A 23,951-nucleotide genomic window follows, 5' to 3' on the forward strand; every position below is an offset into this window, starting at 1 on the left:
CATACTTCATGATGTAAAAAATAGGTTTCACATTTGCATTGATAGACTTTGGTGTTATCATTGAGAGTCATGAGAATAAAAACAAAGAAAGTATCTGTAAAAATCTATTTTACACGTCCTGATAGCATACACTGTACTTAGGAACGGGATATAAAAGAGAAAAGAAGCATCATTACAATAAAACAATAACTTTTTCTATTACAGAAAAGATTATAGTTTTCCATATTAAATTCATTACAGACAACAAGAAACTAATTAATAGTTAACACAATAGTGAAGAATTTCAACTTTCTTGACCATATTTCTCAATATACCCAACTTTTCAAACAACAACTTGTGGGAACATGAGAAGAGTTCTGAGTATTAAGAGTACATGTTGTGAAAATATTATATCGTTTCAATATTTAAAAAAATATTTTTATGTATCCTGCATTTTCACCAAAGGTTGACATTTGAGAATCGAATTCCAAAGATTGACACTTATATGCACCAATAGTTGACAAATAATTTTCATATTCACTTCAATAATTTCACTTGGTGTCATCACTGTTATACATATTCACCAATAACATTTAGATTCCAAACAGGTCGGGCCTTAAAATCACTTCGAGAAGCATGTAAATATCCATTATTTGCACATACTTTTTTGAAACAATCATTGACATATTCAGTAGCGATGGTTGATACTAGCTGAAAATTTAACCTCACTCAATATTTCTTATGGTAGGACTACTATAATAAATGAAAAACATAAATGATACGATTATTTAGGTACTTCAGAAATCACAAGAAACAAAATATTTGTCAGTTTTTCATCCTATAACTGAGGAAAATATGAAGTAAATTTGGCTATTCTACCACCCATCAATGTTAATCTCATTTTTGAGCCTATCACCTGATATTTTAATTTTTGGGCAATCTAACTTCTCAGTTATTCCACTAAAATATATCACACTAATATCAGTGTCATTAAATCTAAAAGTTTTATCATGATCACAGCTCTCCATAACTTTCTTTTTAAGGGGAATTCAATCAATACAAAGTCATTTGGGCTCATTTTCAAATTCTCCATTTTCACTTTCCGCCATTTTCGTAAATGACGGGTTTCGGTCGAGATTAAACGTATGAAATAAACTTATTTCGTCATGTGTTACCCAAATTTTTCTACTCTTCTGATTCTTGTTTCAGATGAACTATCTGTATTGCTCTTTCTGATATTTTTTTGTTTACTGTTTTCCTAATTGTAGGTTCTATTGACGTTCTCTTCATCCGCCTTCCTTCAACTCTCTGATTTTTCAATTATCTTTTTTTTTCTTATATTCTGTTTCGTCATAATATTCTTGCCACTGCTTTGAGTCACAACCGAAGGTGTTTTTCTTCTCTTTTTTTCTTCGTTGTTATTGAATCCGACTACATAAAAATTATGTTAAATGGGAAAGGAAAAATCCTGATTATTGGGCTTCAAGGGCGAAGATTTATCAGCAGGTCTAATCTTATATCACTCAGAAGTGGTTTATCCCAATAACGATTATTTTCGTCACACTTCTTGTACTCTTTTCATAGTTGAGGCTAATTATTTTCATTTCAGGTTTCTTGTGAAATTCAAAGAGAGATCAATCCTGTTTACTACCAGCCCAGATTGAACTTGTCTTGAAAGCTGTGTTTGTTTTCCAGATATAAATTTAAATTTTTCCAACAAAAGTTTTTCTTTTTCTAACTCCCCAAGGATATATTTATTCAAATTCAGTGATTCACTGTCAGTTTCTTCAATCTTCTGAATTCCAATAGACACAGAATTAAATTTTCCGGTATTCTTGCACTTATTTCAGAATTTCATGTCAAACAAAAGTTGATACCATGTTCTCACTGGTTGATTATTTTTAAACGGCGTTTCCCTATTGAATTCTGCCATCAATTTTTCAGTGCTTTCCAACAATCGCTCTTATTCTTCTGGAAACCCTTCCTTTGCCACAATTTAAAACTCGACGAGTCAAAACTTGAGAAAAACCCAAATGTTCCAAACGTTGACATAGATGTTATCCATTGGTTGTAAATCAGCTAGAGCCATTGAACAGATAGCCATACAAACATAATGAAAGTATGAATGAGAAGAAATATAGAAAAAACATCCTGTTGAAAACCCATAGATTAACACAAATGTCTTTTTTTGGTAACACAAACATTTTTTGAAGGCTAAATGCGCCGTACGGAAGCAAAGGCCAAGAAAACCTAGAGAGAGAGAAAAAAAGAACATTTTTAAACCATTTGTTGACACCTTTATCAAAAATTTAATCCGTGAACAACTGCATGAATTACAATTCAGTTTTAATCTATAAGCTATCTTATTCTCATAATCAATAGTAGAATTCAATAAAAGTTAAACTCACCTTACTTATTACAAAATAATTTCACTAAAGCCCTCAACGGATGTCTTACATATTGATATAATCAAGTCTTTTACACTGTATGTTTTTGCTATTAGATCATAAATGGCCCCTATATTAGTTTTGTCTTTTAAAGAAATGGGACATTTGTGTGAACTACCTACCTTAATAGTTTTTTGTCAAGAGTGTCAATCTTTGAAGCAGTGTCAAAATTTGGATATTTTACCTTAATGAACAATACAAATTCAAACTAATCGATTCTACGAGTTGAAAAAATTAAGAAACCCGAAAAATTTAATAATCACTACTGAAATCCCATGGTTATAGCCTAACATAAGTGTGACAATTGTAGTTTCAAACGACTATATATTGTAAAAAAACTAGTTGTGGAATTTTTTCCACTTTTTTTTCATTTTCTTTTCCGTTGATTTTCAGTCTTCCCTCTATACTTACATTTTCAAAACTTAAGCGGATCTATTTAGACATTATTTAAATATTACTCTTTATTTTCAATTTTTAAATGTAGGTATAATAAATATAACAAAAAACATTGTGTTAATATTAAAGTAATGCATATCTGTGCAAAGATAATAATTCAATGTTCATTTAAAAATAAACCTACCAGTTTATTAACGGCATGCTAAATAATTGAAATTGATGTCATATAAATGGTTGAGTGGAATATTAAAAACTTGTTTTTTGAACAAAAATTTTCAACTCTGCCTTCATTGGTATTTTCATAAAGGTTCATATATTTTTCTATTTTTGTTGTACTTCTCAATAGAATAAAAACATTATTATTGAAAATGACCATACACTTTTTTAATATTCAACCGAAAAGGCGGACCTTATACGATCAATATTATTGAGGAAATATGATAAAGAAAACAGTTACACTCACACGGCTCATCAATATTGATCAATAGTGCCAGTTTCAAATGTGTAGTCAAGAATGAAAAGACGAAAGAAACAAGAGTGAATTAAAAGCTGGCTACAAAAATTTTAGAAATGGGTGAACAACTGTTTCTTAGACCTACTTGCATTGATTTCTCCATTTATGATAAAGCAGGATACGATTATAAGGAAAGCCATTTCACCATTGGAATGACTTACAGTCACATTAAGATTTCTACCAAAAACATTGTATTGTACCATATGCCAATATACCTCTTACATATGTCGATAATATTGCTGCTGGCTCAATATATTGATGAGCCTTCAATAAAAATAGAATGGATTACCATCAATATTATTATTTCAATACACTCCTTTGACGTTGAATATATTGATCAAAATATAATATTAATCATATAAGAGCTGCCTAATGTCCACAACTTCTTTGACTTGATAAAGGACTGATTAAGCTAGAAATTATTTATTTTTTCTACAATGTAATTTTAAGCACATCACAGAAAATTGTCAGTATCGCAAAAACTTCATATCCAAACCCCATTCTGAAGTACATAATGTAACCTTTAACAAATATACACAGTATAAAATTAAGTGGCATGTAACTTTCAGTCAACTGAAAGTTGACATTGTGTCCAAACTGTTGCACAAGTAGAAAGGGCCAAATGAAATATCAAATTACAAATTACTCATGGTCAATAAATATAAATGTTTCAAAATAACCTAGAAAAATGTTTCCTATTGAGATGTTTGGATTCATTTAAAACTTGTCAATACTTAATGAACAAATTGTACCTAAAACATGTAACAAAATCGAGTTTGTCAACCAATAGTATTTATAAAATCACAATTAACTATCTTTTTAAAATTCAAAGCCTAATTTATGCAGCTGTCCTCTTATCAATGTTTAAATCTTAGTTTCGACTGAGATCACAAAAAAGAAAAAAAAAACTATTTAACATACCAATCAAATCCATATTATACAAATTACAAATATTTACAATGATGTGAATTAAATTTAATGTAGATATTGACATAAATTAGTTTTTGGATAAATAAGGGTTATATGTATGAGCTGAAGGGGTACAATTATTCAATGTATTTTCAAAGTTCAATAACAATTTGAATCAATAACAGATCTTTATTACTTGCTCTCGAATATCAAAATCAGGGACTAGACAAATGCAAAGCTGCATAAATATAGCCATACAGTTAACAAATGGGAATCTCTAGGAATAGGATAGATTCAAGTAATCTTGACTAGTCTTGTTAAAAGGTAAGACCACAGAATTTATCTTCAACTAACCTGAATTTTTCATAGTCCAGTCTTCTCCAAAAAAATTTCAAATGTCAGTCTTCGAGTGAAGTTTTAGGCCTGTAATAAGAAACTAAGGTATATTAAACAATTTGTTATGTTTTCCAAATATATTTATTAAATATCCATAAAAATTTTGAGAAAATAGTAAATAATCACAATGAAGTTACATATCGGTTTACTAAAAATATTTACAAACCGATTGTCGCCTTATTTCAAATCAATATAACATAATTTTGACCTATATTGTCAACATACTTTCAATAGTTTGTGTAGGCACTTAACACAGGAATGTAAAAACACAAGTGTACAAAACCTTTTTCACGTATATTACCGTAGCAACATGTAAAAAGTGTTGTGTATTTAGTATTTCATCTTGATTTTAATACTCATGGCAGTTGTAGCTAAGATACTATCAATTATTTCCAAAATGTTCATACATTATTCACTTACAAACAATACAGAAAAAACTGAGATTGCAAAATTATTCTAAGTATTAGATATCCTAACATTTTTTTTTATATATAAATGTTCAATTCGTTTACCAGATTGACTATTTTCAGTCATATTACATTATATGAATCTCTCTTTTCAATCCTAAAATCAGTTTTCCGTGACTTGAATAAACAAAAGTTCTCTAAATAAAATTTTCTGGTATTAAAAATACACATTTTGTATCCAAAACTCTGAATAATACTAAGTTTCGGAAATTATGTGAAAGAGATCATCCCCATTTATATTGGAAGAACTATAAGAGTGAGTATTTGGTTTTAGAGCAATCATTCACGTTTCTCTCAATACTGTAAAAATATTATCAGTTTCAACTTATACAAAAACAGCACGTTTGTTTTTTACCAAGTTTGTTTCAATGGCAGTTATGAATATAAAAAAAATAGAATACAGAAAGAATGTCCTTTACTTAGGTATTTCTTGAAACAACTATTTTTACATAGTAAGAAAAATACTGATTTTGATGCTAAAGACATGTTATTTCTTGTTTGGAAAACTCCTCGCTTTCTCCTGAACCCATAACTTGAAAATTCAAAATTTTAGATTGAACTTATTGATTTAATAAAATTTCAGTTGTAATTAGCAATAAGTGTAACTACTTTCACTCAATTCATAACACCCAGTATATGGAATTTGATCAGGAGTTGCATATGAATACTCTGAATGCTCATTTGTTATTTAAGGAAAAAATATATATAATCATAATCAAAACACTGAAAATATCGCTAATATGAATATTTTCATAATGCAAAAATTAATAATAGAATTATTAATATATACTCTTTAAAACAAAATATCTATTTTTCAGTGCACATATTCAATATTCTCATGTTGGGATAGACCAGTTGAATAAAAATTTACTGGTGATAGCAGGTTTGAGTAACACACCTCCTAAGACTAAAATCAATAACTAAGAATAAGGAAGTATGCCTAAGTCAAAACGAAAATAAACATCCACCAATTTGAAATATGGAAGAAACTCAAACAAATATTTATTTCAAAGAGTCAAATGATATATTAGGTATAATTAATTACTCAAAATGTAAACCAAATTTATTTAAACTTTAATAATAAAGGAGGTGGTAATCAAGATTTTCAATGAGTTATTTTTCAACAGGGTAACCAACAAAATTTGAATACTTGCAGAAACAAAATTATCAATAATCAGTGTATCCTCAACAGGTCAGTTGTAGTAATTACTATTTCATTAAACATTAAAATGATAATGCCAATACAAAAATATGTTTCAGTAACTGAAACGTGAAACTGAAACCTCTGGCATAGAATCAATCCAATACAAACGCTTCTCCCACACACAGGTCTGGTGAGAGGGGAATATTGGAATGAGTCAATTACAACAAAAAATACAGAACCAAATATTTTTTTTTCTTAAACACAAAAAACAAGAAGAGAAAACATATTGAAAGTAAACACCTACAGTCTCGATTATTTGGTTATTTCAAAAACGATGGTTAATAATTCGAGGTAAAGTAATGTGAAAATAAAAGTGTACTGCATTGCACTCCTTTACAATTCATAATAATTTTTTTTTAAATATTTCTCCTTTAGAAAGGAAGTCTCATTTCCTCAATTTCATCAGCAGGCTCAAAGAAATTGACAAACTAGCTTCATACCAACGACAATAAATCTATTTTTTGCTACCAAGATAATTTTTACTGTCTTTCTCAAGCTTTCCTGGGAAGAATCAGAATCTCTGTTTTTTGAAGTTTTCAAAAATAAATGTTTTTGTGTGTAACAAAAAATAAGTAATTCCTTATAATACCTTGTATTTCATGAACTTTGTTCAATTTCCAGTTTCAAAATCTCCTAAAAACCTAGCTCCAAGTGTTTCAATTTACGCAGTGAAAAATGCAAAACATGGTTTTGCGACTTGAATTGAAAATTATCGTACTTCAATTTTATGATTGTTATAGTTGTATTCATCGCATAGTCAATTTTGTAGCTGAAATTCAATTAGCATAAAAAAAATCCAACTGAATTATAATGAAACAATTCGTTACTGTAAGTTGTGAAAGTGCTTTTATGAAAATTTCAATTTTGTAACCACAAAATCACATATCTTTTTTTTGTGTCCTGAGATTCCCATCACTCTATTACACATGTCATTGAATGAGACATAACTGAAGTATTACAAGAAGCATTACTTAAGCATTGCTTAAAACAGATTTATTCTTAGGCGAACAAAAACTGAAATTGTTTTTACATGGTTATTCAAATTCAAGTCAATGCAGTGGGGATCTCGTGAAGGTTAAGAGATAGAGAGTAGATCAAATTGAACCTTTTTTCAGGTACGTTTGAATGATATAAAAAAATCGATTTAGTTTTTTTGATTCAAGAGATATATGAGAAACACTGAAAATTTCAAAATACTTTTTTTGTTGTATCTCATCATTTGCAGAGATATTTAATATGATTACATTTTGCTGAAGCTTTCATTATCTATCAGAATTTCATCATATAATTTTTACAGGGTGTCATCAAATTTTGCACACCTTGAAATTTGATATGTATTTTGTAACAATTTTTTTTATATGTAACATTCATATAATAATGTACACAATGTTCATATAATATCGTAAAACTGAATATAGTACAAAAAAATATCTCCCCGCTACAAGACCCAGGTGAAGTTGTAACTGAGAAAGGTCAAAAACATCAAGAAAAAAAAATGTAATGGCCGTGTGTGCAGTAAGTCATACTGGTGTTTACCTTCCACCAATGGTGATATTTCCCTGCACGTGGTGCTATATACCGGTGCTCAAAGAATGGGTGGATAAATCAATAGTTGTTTGTAGACTGGTTAAAACATCTCGCTAATTTTACAAAACCGTCAGAGAACGAACCCATACTGCTTGTCTTAGATAATCACAGCAGTCATATCTCTATTGGGGCTCACGAATATTTGCAAAACCAACAACATAGTAATGTTATCACTACCCCCACATGGATCTCATAGAATTCAGCCTTTAACCGTTTCCATTTATAGTCCATTTAAAGCTGCCTACATACATGAGTGCAATCTTTTGATGAAAACAATACTGCCTCGTAGAAAAGCTTTACAAAAATTTGCCACCATTCCAGAGGCTGAAGTAGGGTTCGCTACTATCGGTATATATCTCCTGAAGTCAGACATTTACTGAAAAAGACTTTTTGGCACCTAAATTTTTTAATTAACGGTATCGGAAGAAGAGAGACACGACATGGACAATGAAAACCCAGATCAAATTATCCCACCAACCACAATCAGTATTGTGACGCCCGAAAATACTAACTTATAGCGAAACACGTGTCGCGGTTTTGTGTACCTTCAAGTGGAAATCTCACAATAAACTGCGTTTTTTGAATACGTGATGGTATAATGAACAAGTAAGTTCCAATGTAAAAGTGTAAAGAGATAAGCAATATCCCTGCAAATAATTAATTTACAGCAAAAGATTTTCGAAAATTTCAGTTTTTCCTATGTATCTCCAGAATCAAAATAGCTACAGTCGATTTTTCGGTATCATTCACCAGAGCCTGAAAATGGGCAATATTGCCAAAAGTTAAACTACTCTGTATCTCTTGGACACAGAGATCACCATGCAAAGAAAGATTCGAATTTGAATAGCTCTTTATGTACCAAAATTATTATTATTAACGTTTAGTAATCCGAAAAAACAATGTTTATATGGGGACAATAACAAAAAATAAACAAATAATTATACATGAACATTATCAACATCATTAACAAACAAATATTATTGAATCAGAATTTAAAAAATATATATATTATCAAATTCATTTTTCTGGAAAAAGTTTCAATGTGTAATTCGATTAGAATACATTTCAATACTCCCATCTGAAGACAAAAATAAATATAAAATATATTTTCTGTATAACTCTCTCAAAATAAGATTTTAATGACTATTAGGTTGAGCCATGCGATGATAATAATTATCATATCGTTATATCTATTGTTGTTTGTTGTTCTGAATCCCAGAGATTTTTTAGTTCGATTCTATTTTCAACAAAATAAGTGGTGTTATGATTGATGTGAGTTTCAGAAGAATAAATTCATTTTTGGATGTGATTTATTCTTTTTCACTGAAAGATTCAGAAAAAAGGGAATACAGTTATTTAAGAAATCTGTTCAGGCATTCAATTTCAACCAAATGATTATTAATTGGTATTCATAAATACCTTTATAAGTGTGATTGTAAAATTGTTCCCACGACACACAAAAATTAATCTTAAATTATTTTTAAGAATGGATTCTGTTCTCAAAGTCCAACAAATATTTATAATTCTCTTGTATGGAATTAGTGATATGTAATATAAGACTTTTGGACAAAAGAAAACATTTACTAAGTCACATTTTCATAAATAAAGTTTTTCAGTGCTACCAAAAACATTTCGTGAAAACTTAATAGATAACAGATTATAAAAATTTCAGGTTGCACAAATATGTAATCTTTACTTCCGAACAAGATGATACAGGGTTAATTCCTCTTAGAATGAAACATAATTCAAAAAGGTATTCAATAAAAAGATAATTAGTGTAGTAGCAAGCAGTTAAATATGGATTGTGATATTTTCGAAACCATTACCAATTTTCAAATATTTTCTATTAATGAATTAAATATTCAATATTATATTGAAACAAAGCAAAGTGTTCTATTATTATTATGTCAAAATATACTAAAAAAACATTCATCCTTTTGAAAAAAACCCATAAATGAGTCATCTTACTTTCAAGAAAGCATATATGAGCAACTAGTGATTTTTTTGCCCCTTCATGTTCATCTCAAGTTTTGTACGATTTCTAAAATACATTTGTTAGGAAGCTGCCAAAAAGATTTTTCAAATCATACAAAACGCGTGGACACTTCTGAAAAGCAATAATCACTGTTTCTGGCTTTCATATTTGTCAACAACCTTACTAATAAGTAATAAATACAAAAAAATGAGATGGGATCTTTTCTCAATCTTTGTAATAAATATAAGCAATGAGACCTCCGCCCAACAGTAGAGAGCCTCCTACAACTAAAGGTAAGTATAAAGACCTCTTCAATCGAGTCCACTGTTCATTTATTTGTTGACGGCGTTTCATATCCCGCACTTGAGACTCCATGGTTCCTTTTCTCTGTGCCCTGTTTCTTTGTCTGACCTCGTAGGATGAACTAAAAAATAAGAATTGTCATACCTCTGAAATATAAATATATTACTTAATCGAAATTATACACACCTGTGTTTCGATTCGATTAAAACTGGCTTCTCAGATTCTATTAATGAGGATTTCTCTAGATCAGGACTGACTGCCTCTGGTTTGAAATCTTCTTCTTCCTCTTCTTCAAGTTCATCTTCTTCACTGCACTCATCCTCATCGGCTGGTACTACAGGTAAAGGTCCGCTGGGAATGTAATTCTGCAAATATTCAAAGTATTCTGATTATTTTCCAAAAAAAAAAGTTTTAACTCATCATGAATTTTATGAATAGTAAACTGTATCTTCTGTGTTTGTGTCTTTTAAATTTTTTTTTGCTAACTTGCAGTGAATTTCCAGATTTGTGAAAACACAGATTTATATATTCAATTCACAAAAGTGGATCCAAAGAAAGAGTTAATAACTAAAAAAAAAAATATACAGGGTGTTTATTAAACATGCGGCAAAAAATTAAGGAACTATTCCTTGGATTATTTCTAAGGATATTTTGTTCTTTGATGATTTTTGATAGGAAGCTTTGTTTCGAAGATACGGGGTGAAAAAAAATTTCGACAATAACAATTTTGGTAATTTTAAAATTATTAATGTAGCCGTACTGCACTGGACCTACCAAGTAATAAAAAATTTAACAATTCCGTTGGTATCTATCAACAACATTCCGATTACTACAAACGGCTGCAGACATTCAATTTGAATAGTATGTGTCCTAAGTGATCATTTTTATGTGTCGAATAGGTTAAAACTGATTGACTTTGTCTATTTGACGTGCATTTTCTGTGTTTAATATTTAAAGTCTTGTTAGTGAAGTCCTCTATGATGAATGGCTATAGTAACGCAGAGATGGCTGACATGCATTTCATTTATGGATGGCAATTCATTGGAAGCTAGGCGGTTGTACAGTGAACGATTTTCTAATCGTAATGTGCCTAATAGAAAAACTTTCCAAAGTATACATCAACGACTTCGTCAAACAGGAGCATTGAAGCGAAATGGAGGACCAGGAAGGCCAATGACAGTAAGAACGGTAGAAGTAGAAAAGAATGTGCTTGCCATGATAGAAGATCCAGGTACCTCTACTACTCTACAAATTGCAAATATTTTAAATGTGAGTAATGGGACGATTTGGAACATTCTTAGAGACATTTGTACCCATACCACGTACGAGTTCAGGCACTTCTGCAGATTTTTTTCTATGCATGGCATTCTGTCAATGGCTTTTATGCACATTGGTTCAAATCCCTCAACTATTGATGTCTATTCTTTTTACCGATGAAGCCAGTTTCTCAAAAAATGCCATAAGGAATTTTGACAATAACCATGTTTGGGCTGAAGAAAATCCACATGAGGTGCTTGAAGGTCGCATTGGTTACAAAAAATGCAATTTGGTTTATACACGATGGTGTACCAGCACATTTCAGCATATTGGCTAGAGAGTTTTTTTACGGTAACATACGAATATCGCTGGATTAGTTGAGGTGGACCTCGCTTATAGCTTGCTCGAGCACCGGACTTAAACCCCTGGGTTATTTCCTATGGGGCCACCAAAAGATATTACTTTATACTACTCCACTGGAATATGTAGAATATTTGAGAAACGGGATAATTGCTGGGTGTAACTCAATCAAAAACGATACTGGTGTTTTTGAAAGAGTTCGGAACTTGATGAGGAGAAGATTGGATTCTTGCATCCGAGTGGGGGGTAGTCATTTTCAACAGTTCTTGTAGATTGAAAAACATTACATGTAATAAACACCCTGTATATTCAATCAGGCATACTTAACAATGGTTATTTCAGAACAGCATGGGTTCATTTCTGATTGGTCCACAGTATAGAATTTGATGTGCTACCAGTACTTTATAATGCAAGATCTCAAGAAGTCCCTGCAGGTTAATTCGATATACACAGACTTCTTGAAAGACTTTGACAAAATACTACATGATTGAATTTGATCAATTTTAAAGTGATGAAATGTCCTGATGATTCACATCTTATTCAAAATGACCTGATTGGCATTACTAATTGTCTACATCTTTTAATTCAAGCAAGTATTCAGAAACCTTTAATATTTTTGGTTTTCATTTCAAGATTATCTAGTGATTTTCATGTTTACGCTTCGAAAATTTCATGTTGCTCTCTAGTTAGATCCAGTATAGAATTCAGTACTTAAATTTTGAGTCTATATTACACATTAACACATTAATTTTATTGAAATTGTGCAGAGTGATTATTAAAAAAAGTAGCTTCTAAAATAGGTTTAGTAGTAGGTGAATATAATATAATGAATTCAGGAATATAATATCTTTACCATGCCTCAAAGACAATTGCATCATTGACACATCTTTTATAAATTTTATCGGGTCAAATTTTTGTCCAGAAATCCTTTGACTTATACAGGGTGTAACATAAGTACGTTAAAATATTCAAGTGACGTTTTCCTGAGACAATTTTAAGAAAAAAAGTCTAAATGAACTTGTGAAACTTGTGAAAATGAAAATGCATTAAAAATTCAAGTGAATCATTCAACTCTTGTATAAACTACACTTGGTGCTGTAAGTTTTATTGCTTTGTATACTGAATTGGAGTTTTCCTGTTTGTAATTGACGAATAATCAAATGTATGTCAATCAAGTTCTTAGGATAGAGTGATGTGTTTAACTTGAAGGGTTGTAGCACACTATTCAATGTGCAGTGATATTTTTGTTGGATGCATATTTGATGAAAGTAACAAAGGAGGATAAATTCCACATGTTTCATTATCCAATCTACTTAAAGATTTCTCATAAAAAAAAACTGTTTAAAATATGTTTTTCCGTTAATCAGCTGTCGCCCCCATACAAACGACAACTCTCAGAAGTTGAGAAACTTGTGCGAGCTGAGGACTAACGAGGTCCTACCTTTTAACGTATGATTCCTAACATGGTTGCAGAATCATTCCAGCTTCAAGCAGATAAATTCTCTCGAGAAAATATCTGATCGAGGCAGGAATCGAACCCACGGTCTTCCGATCGTGAGTCGGGCGCACTACCACCGCGGCCAATTCCACAACACTCATAACATTATAAAATAGTTTTTGAAGTTGAAAAAGTCTTAAACGACAATTGATAGTTGGTGGTTAGTTGATAGTTGGTGAAGACATTCTATGACAAAACTAACTTGATTTAAAAAAAAAATATGTATAAGTAGCTTATTAATTTTATTTTTGATTTGGTACTACTGTCTATATGAAAATTTTCTTACCAAGATATCACTATTTTCATCATAGGTCAGATCATTATCTGAAACACTTTTCGGAATATTTGGGAGTGGTCTGTCGAGAGGTGTTCCATTGGGAAGACTCTCATTTCTGGGTGGTAGTGGGGGAGGTTCATCTTCTTCAGAGTCAGTAATGTGTTCAGGGATATTAGAGGAATCATTATTACTAATATTTACAAGATTATCCTGAAACCAAAAGAAAAATTCAACAGAAATACAACCAACTACAACAAAAGTTACCTTCTACCAATCTGCGACAATTTTCAATTATATTTTCTAGGACAAAAGGAAAATGGGTTTGGATTTCGGAAAGAACTTGCAAAACGTTATGAAGGATACATACCTCTTCAGAAGTGAAGTTCTTATGGATTAACTGTTTAGCACCCTCAATAATTGCTTGATAAGAGAATCTAAGTTGTTCCGGAGTCTGTATCAAGCCCATTCTATATTTTCTCATTTCCAATAGAATTTCTTTAACATCTACGGAATTGATGCCATACTTTTCAATCTTAAAAATAACATTATAAATGCACAGACATAGAGAATATATTTTTAAATTTTGAAAGTATTCATATAAACGTTTCTAGTAACCAGTTATAATTAAAACAAAAACCAACTCACGAGAATCAAGCAAGAATCCACCAGACAAAATGTTCCAGATCTACCAATTCCTGCAGAACAGTGTACAACAGCTGGACCTACAGTTGATTCCAACACCTCTGCATCTCTTACTTTACGAAGGAACTCTAAAAAAGCTGTGGGAGAAGTAGGAACTCCAAAATCAGGCCATGTAATATAATGGAACTGAAGAATATCACGAAATTTGCCACTTTCAGTATCAGTCAGTCGAAGAATTCTAGTCAGATAGTAAGAATGATCTTGTTGCTCTATATATTCTACACACAGGCCTACATCAGGAAGGTTCATTTTATAGTCTGGACCAATTTTGGAAGGCCAGTATTGAAAGCACTTGTCTTGCTTTTTTTCTACTAGTTTATTTAACATTACTATCTGTAAAAAACAAATAATAAATATATTTTATGTTACAATTCAACCATTTATGGGCTGCGGACATAAATTTAGGCTGTTTTGATTGAAACAAATTTTCTTTCGGGATATAATTGACTTCGAATAAATTATTTAAAAGATTTGAAATGACGTTTGGAGTCAAAAAAGGAAGTTGGGGGAATAAATTATTTGTCGCTGTTATTAATACTAAAATCCCAATATCCACAGCTGTTTACAAATAATAATGACCATACTGAATAATTGAAGGTGATGATATCTTCCCATATGAAGACATCATCAACACAACTGCAAAACAACAAAATGAAACCAGAACCCAAAAACAAATCATTCGTAATCCAATACGGATAGTGCTAATTCAACCCACCATAGATCTCACAGTGGTGCTAGGCTAAGCCACGACAGCATTGCTTGGCTCAAATGTTCCCAAAGGATAAGCCTGAGAAAGTGAAGACATCTCATCTTACGAAGACTCCATCTTCGGAATCGACAGCAGACTCGATCCACAAATTGAGTGCTTTTTCTTGTAATGTTATCCAAAGCGGTGCTTGTGAGCCGTCAAGACAAGTGTCTTGTCTCGAACTTATAGTTGACACTATCATACTTTATGATAGTATATTATTATATAAGTTGTGTCATATTAATACTCATTTCTATATTAAGTTGTAAAGTGTTCCTGTGAATGATATCTGTTTTAATTCCATCAACAATATTTGGAGTATATCACAAAAAGTTATATTCCACATAATTCAATGTTCACATGAAAGTAATTTTGAAAGGATTTTGTCCTTTGGTGTAATTCAATGTTCATGTGATGGTAGTTGTTTCGGAAGGATTTTTTCTTCCAGTCTGTAAAATGAAAGAGACGTGTGTTCATGATCTATATATCTTTATAGAGTTTTTATTGTTGTTATTTTCTTTCTTCCTTTCTTTGGAAGTTTCCACATTTTTTGTTCAATGAAAGTAAACTAATACAGTTTAATACTGCTACTACTACAGTGGTTTATGTAAAATATTTTCTAGTGAAAATATTGCATTCAACTGTATTAGTATGTTTCAATATGCATTTTCTTCAAGTATCGACCAGTTCATATACATGAATTTCACTAGTTCGGACTACCATTGTCTACTATATAAAATGATTTGAAATCCCTGAAACAACTAAAAAATTATAATCAAAAATGAATAGCTGAAAATAACAATTATATTAACCAAAATAAACCTGAAATGAAATAATAGTGAAATAAAATACAAGTAAAATAGAACAATTGAATAAATAAAAATAAAGAAATGAAAAAAGAAAATAAAAATAAAAAGTGGAGAGATTCCAAGTCACGTTAGTTCACGACGTTTCGATTGTTAGTATCTACAATCGTCTTCGGGTGATGACTGGACTGATTCCTCCGAGAGATGACTATTTATAGGTCGTTCGAGTACTTTCACTTATCCCCGCTTTCCATTTTCCGCATCACTGGTTCCGTGGATTCGCATTGCCGAGCAAGAAACACACACAGCGAGGAGAAACCAGCAAAGCAGGAATAGCAGACCATGTTTGGACCCATCAACACAACATCGAGTGGTCCCAAGCTGAGAGATCTTGCACAGAGAGGAACATTGGTTTAGGAGAAAATTCAAGGAAGCCGCATACATGTTGTCCAACAACGTATTCAGCCAAGCCAGCGTAGAAATACGCAACATATGGAAACCCATCATCAAGCGAAAAATGGTCAACTCCCGCCAAAACGGTCATCTCCCACGGAACCAGTGAAGCGGAAAATGGAAAGCGGGGATAAGTGAAAGTACTCGAACGACCTATAAATAGTCATCTCTCGGAGAAATCAGTCCAGTCATCACCCGAAGACGATTGTAGATACTAACAATCGAAACGTCGTGAACTAACGTGACTTGGAATCTCTCCACTTTTTATTTTTATTTTCTTTTTTCATTTCTTTATTTTTATATTTTTTTTATTTATTCAATTGTTCTATTTTACTTGTATTTTATTTCACTATTATTTCATTTCAGGTTTATTTTGGTTAATATAATTGTTATTTTCAGCAATTCATTTTTGATTCTTCTTTTTTAGTTGTTTCACGGATTTCAAATCATTTTATATAGTAGAGAATGGAAGTCCGAACTAGTGAAATTCATCATGAAACATTGTCAATCACCTTCAAACAGTTCATATACAATCGGAGCCAAAAGTTTACATGAAGGAGCTCTTGTAGATGTGTGGTATTTAAACTGTCTTGAATCCGACTTGCTTTGAATCTTGCTGATCTTGCTCTGCCAAGCACTCATGCACTGCATGACAATGTGTGACAAGTCATTACTTACAGAAGTTCAGGATGTTATAAATATTTCAACTAGAAGATGAGTTTTGAAAGGCAGTGTGTTAACTCTAGGTAACACAGCTTGAAATATTCTTAAATATCATAATCAACATTTCAAAGACATTAAAAGTAGAATGGATCAAATCTGCTACATTACTTGGCTAACAGGATTGAGAATAGTCATAATGCTCTATGGGAGGTTTTAAGAGTTACCAAAATAACCTTCCGAGAACATGAGGCTAATGAGCAAATTTGTCAATGCCAAAGACTCAAAAAAATAAGAATGTAGGTTTTTCATTTTAATTCTTCATCTCACAAATTTTACAACTTTTTATGTTGACACTTCGAATTTTCAAACACAAATACCTTGGGAAAGAAAGAGCTGAAAAGTCTGAAACACATTGTGGGACAAGTAACACCTATTATGTGGGGGATGTGGAGGGTTGAACAAACCGGCCATCCGATGCCTGCTTCCACGTAGCCCCGCTGGATACGGGAGTGACAGAATCACTTGTGGTTTTGTTTTTCCCTAACTGAATGGCATCCCAACGATGGCTTAATCCTGAGGTGTGTGTATCCGTGCCGAGAGGATGAATGACACTGAGCCTATCAGCTGTCTCTACGGAACCTTCGAGATACTGAACGCCTTCTCGTCGTAGCATCGCCTTGTCACGGTAATGCGGTGCTCTGCCGTGATTGACCTTTCCCTAGCTACTCGTAGGAATTTAATGGACAGAGTAAACTTAAAAATTCTTTCTGATGCTGAATCTATAGAGGAGATGAATGTCGAGCTTACAACTCCAACTGACCTCCCTGTAAACTTAGACCAGGAGCGAGTCTACAGGGGAAATGGATGTCGAGTTTACGACTCCAACTGACCTCCCTGTAAATTTAGTTCAGGAGCGAGTCTACAGAGGAGATGGATGTCGAGTTTACGACTCCAACGGACCTCCCTGTAAATTTAGTTCAGGAGCAAGTCTACAGAGGAGATGGGTGACGAGTTTACGACTTCAACTGACCTCCCTGTAAATTTAGTTCAGGAGCAAGAGCTTCTCAACTCCCTAACTCCTGATCCAACAACTGAACCTTTAAAAAAAAGTTTGGTAGTGGTAGCCAGGAAACGAATGAGTCGTCTCCTCAAGAGTGGGGTACCTTATAAAACCGCCTTGCACCAAATTCTTGAGTTCGGCAGAGCCGTACTCTTACCATCTGACCTGAAAGACCACTCACCATACAAACTAATAGGCTTCGTTAAGAAGTTGGGTTTATTTGGGCGAGTGTGAATAGGTGTGTGCCACAATAAACCCTTGCGGGTTGCGGTGGAGGGTCAAACAGGCCCACTCACTTTGGACCTAGCCTAACCTAACACCTATTATACTATTGAACCTGAAGATTAATGATAAATGGGTTTTATTTTATCTAAAAAAAAAAAAACATAGTTATTAAGATTTTCACAATAAGTCAGTTAACTGTACATTCTTGGTTTTTTTTGTTCATGTACCACTGTGAAACTCTAAATTGAGTCTTTTATCTAGGCGATTATCAAAATAGAATAATCTTGATGTAAAATGAGATATGATAGACATACCTAGAACAATTTTCTTGGACAATATTATATTTTCTTCAGTTTTTATTATAAACAACAGTCAAAAAACATACTAAATTCCACTCAAAGTACAGTATTTTCACCATCATGAAAATGATATAAATTTTGATGAAAATGATAAAATGTGAAGATCATCCTCTTGAAGATGATCACTTGGTGATCGAAACATGTGTCGAGGTGTTAAAATAACGGCTTGGTGTTGGGGAAAAAACTCCAGTAATGTGCATTACGACACCAAAGATTCCAAACAGTGCATCACAAGTGTGAATAATTGGTTTTAAATTTGGTCTTGTGTTTTCTTAAAACTATTTGGGATATTTCACTGCAGGCATATTGCTATATTTAATTTAGGACATTAATATCGGTATGAAAACAGATACATGAAATCAACAAATCAAAAAATAATTCAGACTTCTTTGTTCATGAATCAACTATTTACCTGCATTTCTGCTTCTTTCGAGGGAAGCTGACTACCACAAAATTGACAAAATTAAAACCATTAACATCCAAAGAAAAGATCTGAAAATCTCAACTGATCTTTCTGGGTAGTTTTTTTTTAGATGTATATGTTAAGTAGTTAATAATATTTTCACTTGTGATGCACCTCGACACGTGTTTCGATTACCCAGTGATCATCTTCAAGAGGAAAATTAATCAAGAGGAAGTTCAATCTTCCTCTTGAAGATGATCACTTGGTGATCGAAACTGTCGAGGTGTTAAAAATAACGATTGTGTTGGGAAGAAACTCCAGTAATATTCAACCATATTTTCAAATATTTTTTGAAAATTTTCATCCTGCAATTGACAATACATGATAATAAAAATCCATAATGTTATGAGAAGTCCCAAAACGTTTCCATTGAACTGAATAACATTTTAGATCAATAGAAAATGTTTGAAAAAAATATATTCTGAAAATCACCAGTGGATGATACTCAACAAACCTACAGTTTCACAACCCATTTTGCTCAATACAATTACAAAAAAAACTAAAGAAAATACAAAAAAAATCATAGAATACATATACATTGTCACCGATAAAGTCCGCATCAAATGGGAAACTTTTTTATTTATCGTTTTATGTGAAATTTGATTTTGGCAGTAGATTTTGCTTAAGAAATGATGTCAAATGGCGTCTACAAAATAGGTCAAGTGATTTCCTTAACCTGTCAAAATTGACATCTAAAAAAAGAAACATCAAAAAATGACATTATTCTTCAAAATATCCAAAAATATCAAAGGATAAAAACAAATTCTTTTGTAATTTTATACCCACACACCAACTTTCAAACCCATAATAAGTATTTTATATTTTCACTATTTTTCCGCACTCCTGCTTTTTCTACTTATCAAAATTTAAGCACACCTGTACTAAATCATTTATTTCAACTAAACTCGTCACCGAATTTCTTTTTTTGTAAGATAATAATATTTTAAGAGCCTCTTTGATGTTAAAAACAAATTTTGAAAAATAAAAGTTGTCAAACTTGATGCAAAGTTCATCTAGTTTCAACGGGGCTTTCAAAACTATACAGTACTTGAGTTTTTTAATGAGCAAATGGCCTCACAATATGAATTAGAACAAAACGGAACATTAGGAAACATCATTTCGTGATTCTTGAAGCCCATTCAATAAAAGAAAAAAACTCATAGTATTTACATTTACCTACTCCGCTAACAACACTAATTTAAAAAAACTGGGTAGGCTGTGAAAAAATATGAAACTACATAATATGTTTTAGAAAACGTCACTGTCACTGAATAAATTAATGCCCGTTAGTTCAATGTAATGTATGAAAATTAAAATAATGTTATCTTTACAAGAAAAAATTGAAATTGTGCTAATTTGTGGTGAAAACACATTGCATCGACAAGTGGCTGATATTTTTAACGCAAGACATCCTGGTAGACATGTACAGCAATCCACTGTAAGTAGGATTTTAAAAAAAATTAAACTGACTGGTTCAGTTGAAAATACTTTTAAAAAACGTCATAATCCATCACGCAATAATGATGAGGTTCAGTTGGCTGTCTGCCTGGATGTTATCGAACAGGGAAAATCAAGTGTTACCAATATTGTAGATAGAACTGGCGTTAAAAGAGAAAGCGTAAGAGCAATTTTACATAAAAATAAATTCAAACCCTACAAACCCAAATTTATAAATACCTTAAAGGAAAGAGATTTCGATGTTCGACTAGATTTCTCTTTCTGGTACCAAGGAGAAGTAGAATTAAACAGAAAATTTCCTTACAAAATCCTATGGACCGATGAAGCTACCTTCACATCGAACGGCGTACTCAGTTCCCAGAATTGTAGGTGGTGGGCTCAGGAAAATCCTCATTTTGTGATAGAATGTCGGGACCAATATTCATTTAAAACAAATGTGTGGTGCAGTGTTTTAAATAATCAGGTAATGGGACCATTCTTTTTTAGACACAATTTAACTTCTCAGGATTATTTGCAATTTCTAAATACTGAGATCAGTGATATAGTGGACAATATGCCGGTTGAAATAAGACACAGTCTGTGGTATCAATGTGACGGGGCTCCTATTCATAGTTCAAGACAAGTCAAAGAGAAACTATTAGAAATGTTTAGGGGCAAAGTTATTGGGCGAAATATGGAGCAAATATGGCCGCCTAGGTCGCCAGATTTAACCCCACTAGATTTTTTCTTGTGGAGTTACTTAAAACAAATCGTTTATAAACAAAGACCTTTTCGTGACGTGAATCACCTAGAAACTGTTATTAGAAACTCTATTTTAAACATAAACCCTGTGAGTATCAGCAACTCAATAAAAGATGTATCAAGAAGGACAATTATCTGCATAGAACGCGATGGAAGACATACAGAAATGTAGTGTATTTAATGTCGTGAGTCTTTTTTTCGTGTTTTTTTGCTATTAGGTATAGGTACATGTTTATTTTCAGTTCCTTTTAATTAAGATTAAATTCCACCGTATTTTTTGTTAAAAAAACAATAAACACTCTAAGATATTGTTTCCTAATGTTCCGTTTTGTTCTAATTCATATGGTGAGGCCATTTGCTCATTAAAAAAACTCAAGTACTTTATAGCTTGGAAAGCCCCATTGAAACTAGATGAACTTTGCATCAAGTTTGACAATTTTTATTTTTCAAAATTTGTTTTTAACATCAAAGAGGCTCTTAAAATATTATTATATTACAAAAAAAGAAATTCGGTGACGAGTTTAGTTAAAATAAATGAATTAGTACAGGTGTGCTTAAATTTTGATAAGTAGAAAAAGCAGGAATGTGGAAAAATAGTGAAAATATAAAATACTTATTATGGGTTTGAAACTTGGTGTGTGGTTATAAAATTACAAAAGAAAATGTTTTTATCCTTTGATATTTTTGGATATTTTGAAGAATAATGTCATTTTTCGACGTTTCTTTTTTTAAATGTCAATTTTGACAGGTTAAGGAAATCACGTGACCTATTTTGTAGACGCCATTTGACATCATTTCTTAAGCAAAATCTACTGCCAAAATCAAATTTCACATAAAACGATAAATAAAAAAGTTTCCCATTTGATGCGAACTTTATCGGTGACACTGTATAACAACAGTTGTTGGTCTTATAGACCACAAAAGAATGAAGATATTGATTTGTACTGTAGTGTGGTTGAGAAAATATAGCTGTACTACTAGTAAAATTAAGAAAGACCGAAAGTGCGAACCTGAATATCAATCGGGAACCAATTCATTGATAATATTACAAAATACCTTCGAATTTTCAGCATACCTTTCGTTACGGAGTGTTTAGAAATCTGAATATTATAACATTGATAACAAACGGTTTTAATCTCTACTTTACATTAATGTTGCTTACAGCTTTTGTTTCCTGCTCCCACACCATCAACCAGAAGTGGCTGTATGTGTTAGATAGTGGTCCTTGAGTTAATATGTATTGCCGATTTGCTTGTTCTACTTTAATTAGATTGGCATTGATGTAGTCTGTTGATCCTCTATTTAATATAATGCGACTATGATCATATGGACTCACATCTCTATAGCGATTTAAAATTTTGTTTTGTGGTTTAATTGCTTCTGAACACTTGTCAACAGAACTTTGGGCCCGAATTTGCTAAAAGAAAGAAAATGTAATGAAAAAATGTAGCATCAAAAAAATTATCTAGCTCAATAAAATGGACAAAATAATTGCATGCAATACATCAAAATTGAAAATAATGGTGGTAAACAAGCTACATGCAATTTAATTAACATTACAATTAAACTCAAGAAAGTAGTGCTTAGTGCTTAGTAATTTACACTTCTAAGATAAGGCAAATTTTTAAAGTTTGTCAAAATAATTTTCATTACTTAATTTTTAGGTTTTCATGATATTGCTAATAAATAATAATGCTAAAATTCTAGTGAAGTGACACTATTATTTCGAACACGATTCTAAGATTGGGTGATTATGGTGAAAATAGAAGATTTCAATTATGTTGAAAACATTTGAAATTGATGAATAAAATTTTCATTTTACAATTTTTTAGTACCAGGAGTGTTTTCCTGAAATATTCAATTTTTAACAGGCTTTACTTTTGAGTGGCCATATCTTCGCAAGTCAACCAAAGTAGGAAGTTTCAACTTCAGATTTGTGATGAGCATACATCAGTCTACTAACAAGTTTTTCAAAAACTTGAAGTGAACCATTGAAGAAAATATTTATCATTTATCCACCTATCACTACTACTACTATACTGCCTAATTCAATGATAAAGTTAGGTTGTATATAATGTCCCTTACAATTCTAAAATAATGTATTTTAGAAATGTGTACCTACTGAGAAAAAAAGCTCTTGTCAAAGAAGTATACAATGATTGCTCCAAAATGAATAAGATCGAAGATTATAAATGATCTCATACATTTTTGAGAATAGTTCCAAGTGGGAACTTTCAAGTTTTGTAATGCTATACATTAGAAGAAACAGTTAACTCGTTTTTTCTTCTGAATATAAAATTCGAACTGGATCTTCCTTTGAAGTCTGAATGAATCCAAATACACAGGTAAAAATTAGACTATCTTAAACCCAAAATAATACTTTTACCGTACCTGATAGAACACTTGCCACTGATTCTTAGAACTCAATTCCAAAAATTCGGACTCAATATTGTTGCCAGATGTCATTGTTCTACAAAATATTGCTGCATATAACTCTAAAAATTGATAGTTAGTTCCAAGTGCACTGTAAAATCTAAAAAAAAACTAACCTTAATAAAATTTAAAATTGAATTACGATCACCATTTCTGAAAGAGAAAGTACAAAAAACTGATAGAAATTACAACAAAAAGAAACAAAGACTCCACAGTACTCAAACAACTCTTGATTGATCTGTCAAATGTCAAAAGTCCAAAGTGACATATT

The 23,951-nt window shown here is 31.7% G+C and overlaps 1 protein-coding gene across 6 annotated transcripts; it reads right to left on the reverse strand.

Annotated features, from left to right (window-relative positions):
* Window positions 1–91: 91 nt before the first annotated feature.
* Ptp61F (Protein tyrosine phosphatase 61F) lies at window positions 92–23,951 on the reverse strand. 6 transcript variants are annotated; one of them, XM_023157438.2, is made up of 10 exons: window positions 23,797–23,951; window positions 23,639–23,742; window positions 22,410–22,664; window positions 14,215–14,604; window positions 13,937–14,101; window positions 13,579–13,779; window positions 10,364–10,542; window positions 10,182–10,298; window positions 4,600–4,668; window positions 92–690 (listed from the first exon to the last, which is right to left on the reverse strand). In XM_023157438.2, the coding sequence occupies exons 2-9, from the start codon at window positions 23,711–23,713 to the stop codon at window positions 4,644–4,646; spliced, it is 1,407 nt and encodes a 468-aa protein (XP_023013206.2). In that variant the 5' UTR covers window positions 23,714–23,742; window positions 23,797–23,951; the 3' UTR covers window positions 92–690; window positions 4,600–4,643. The 6 variants fall into 6 exon arrangements, with proteins under 6 accessions (XP_023013206.2, XP_023013204.2, XP_023013201.2 ...); XM_023157436.2 differs by lacking the exon at window positions 92–690 and having other exon boundaries at window positions 4,421–4,668; XM_023157433.2 differs by lacking the exons at window positions 92–690; window positions 4,600–4,668 and having other exon boundaries at window positions 6,287–10,298.

This window comes from Leptinotarsa decemlineata, unplaced genomic scaffold (genome assembly GCF_025532065.1).
Source record: "Leptinotarsa decemlineata unplaced genomic scaffold, Ldec_3_MD MMD2_tig00000035_RagTag_RagTag, whole genome shotgun sequence".
In the NCBI taxonomy this organism is placed as follows: Eukaryota; Metazoa; Arthropoda; class Insecta; order Coleoptera; family Chrysomelidae; genus Leptinotarsa; species Leptinotarsa decemlineata.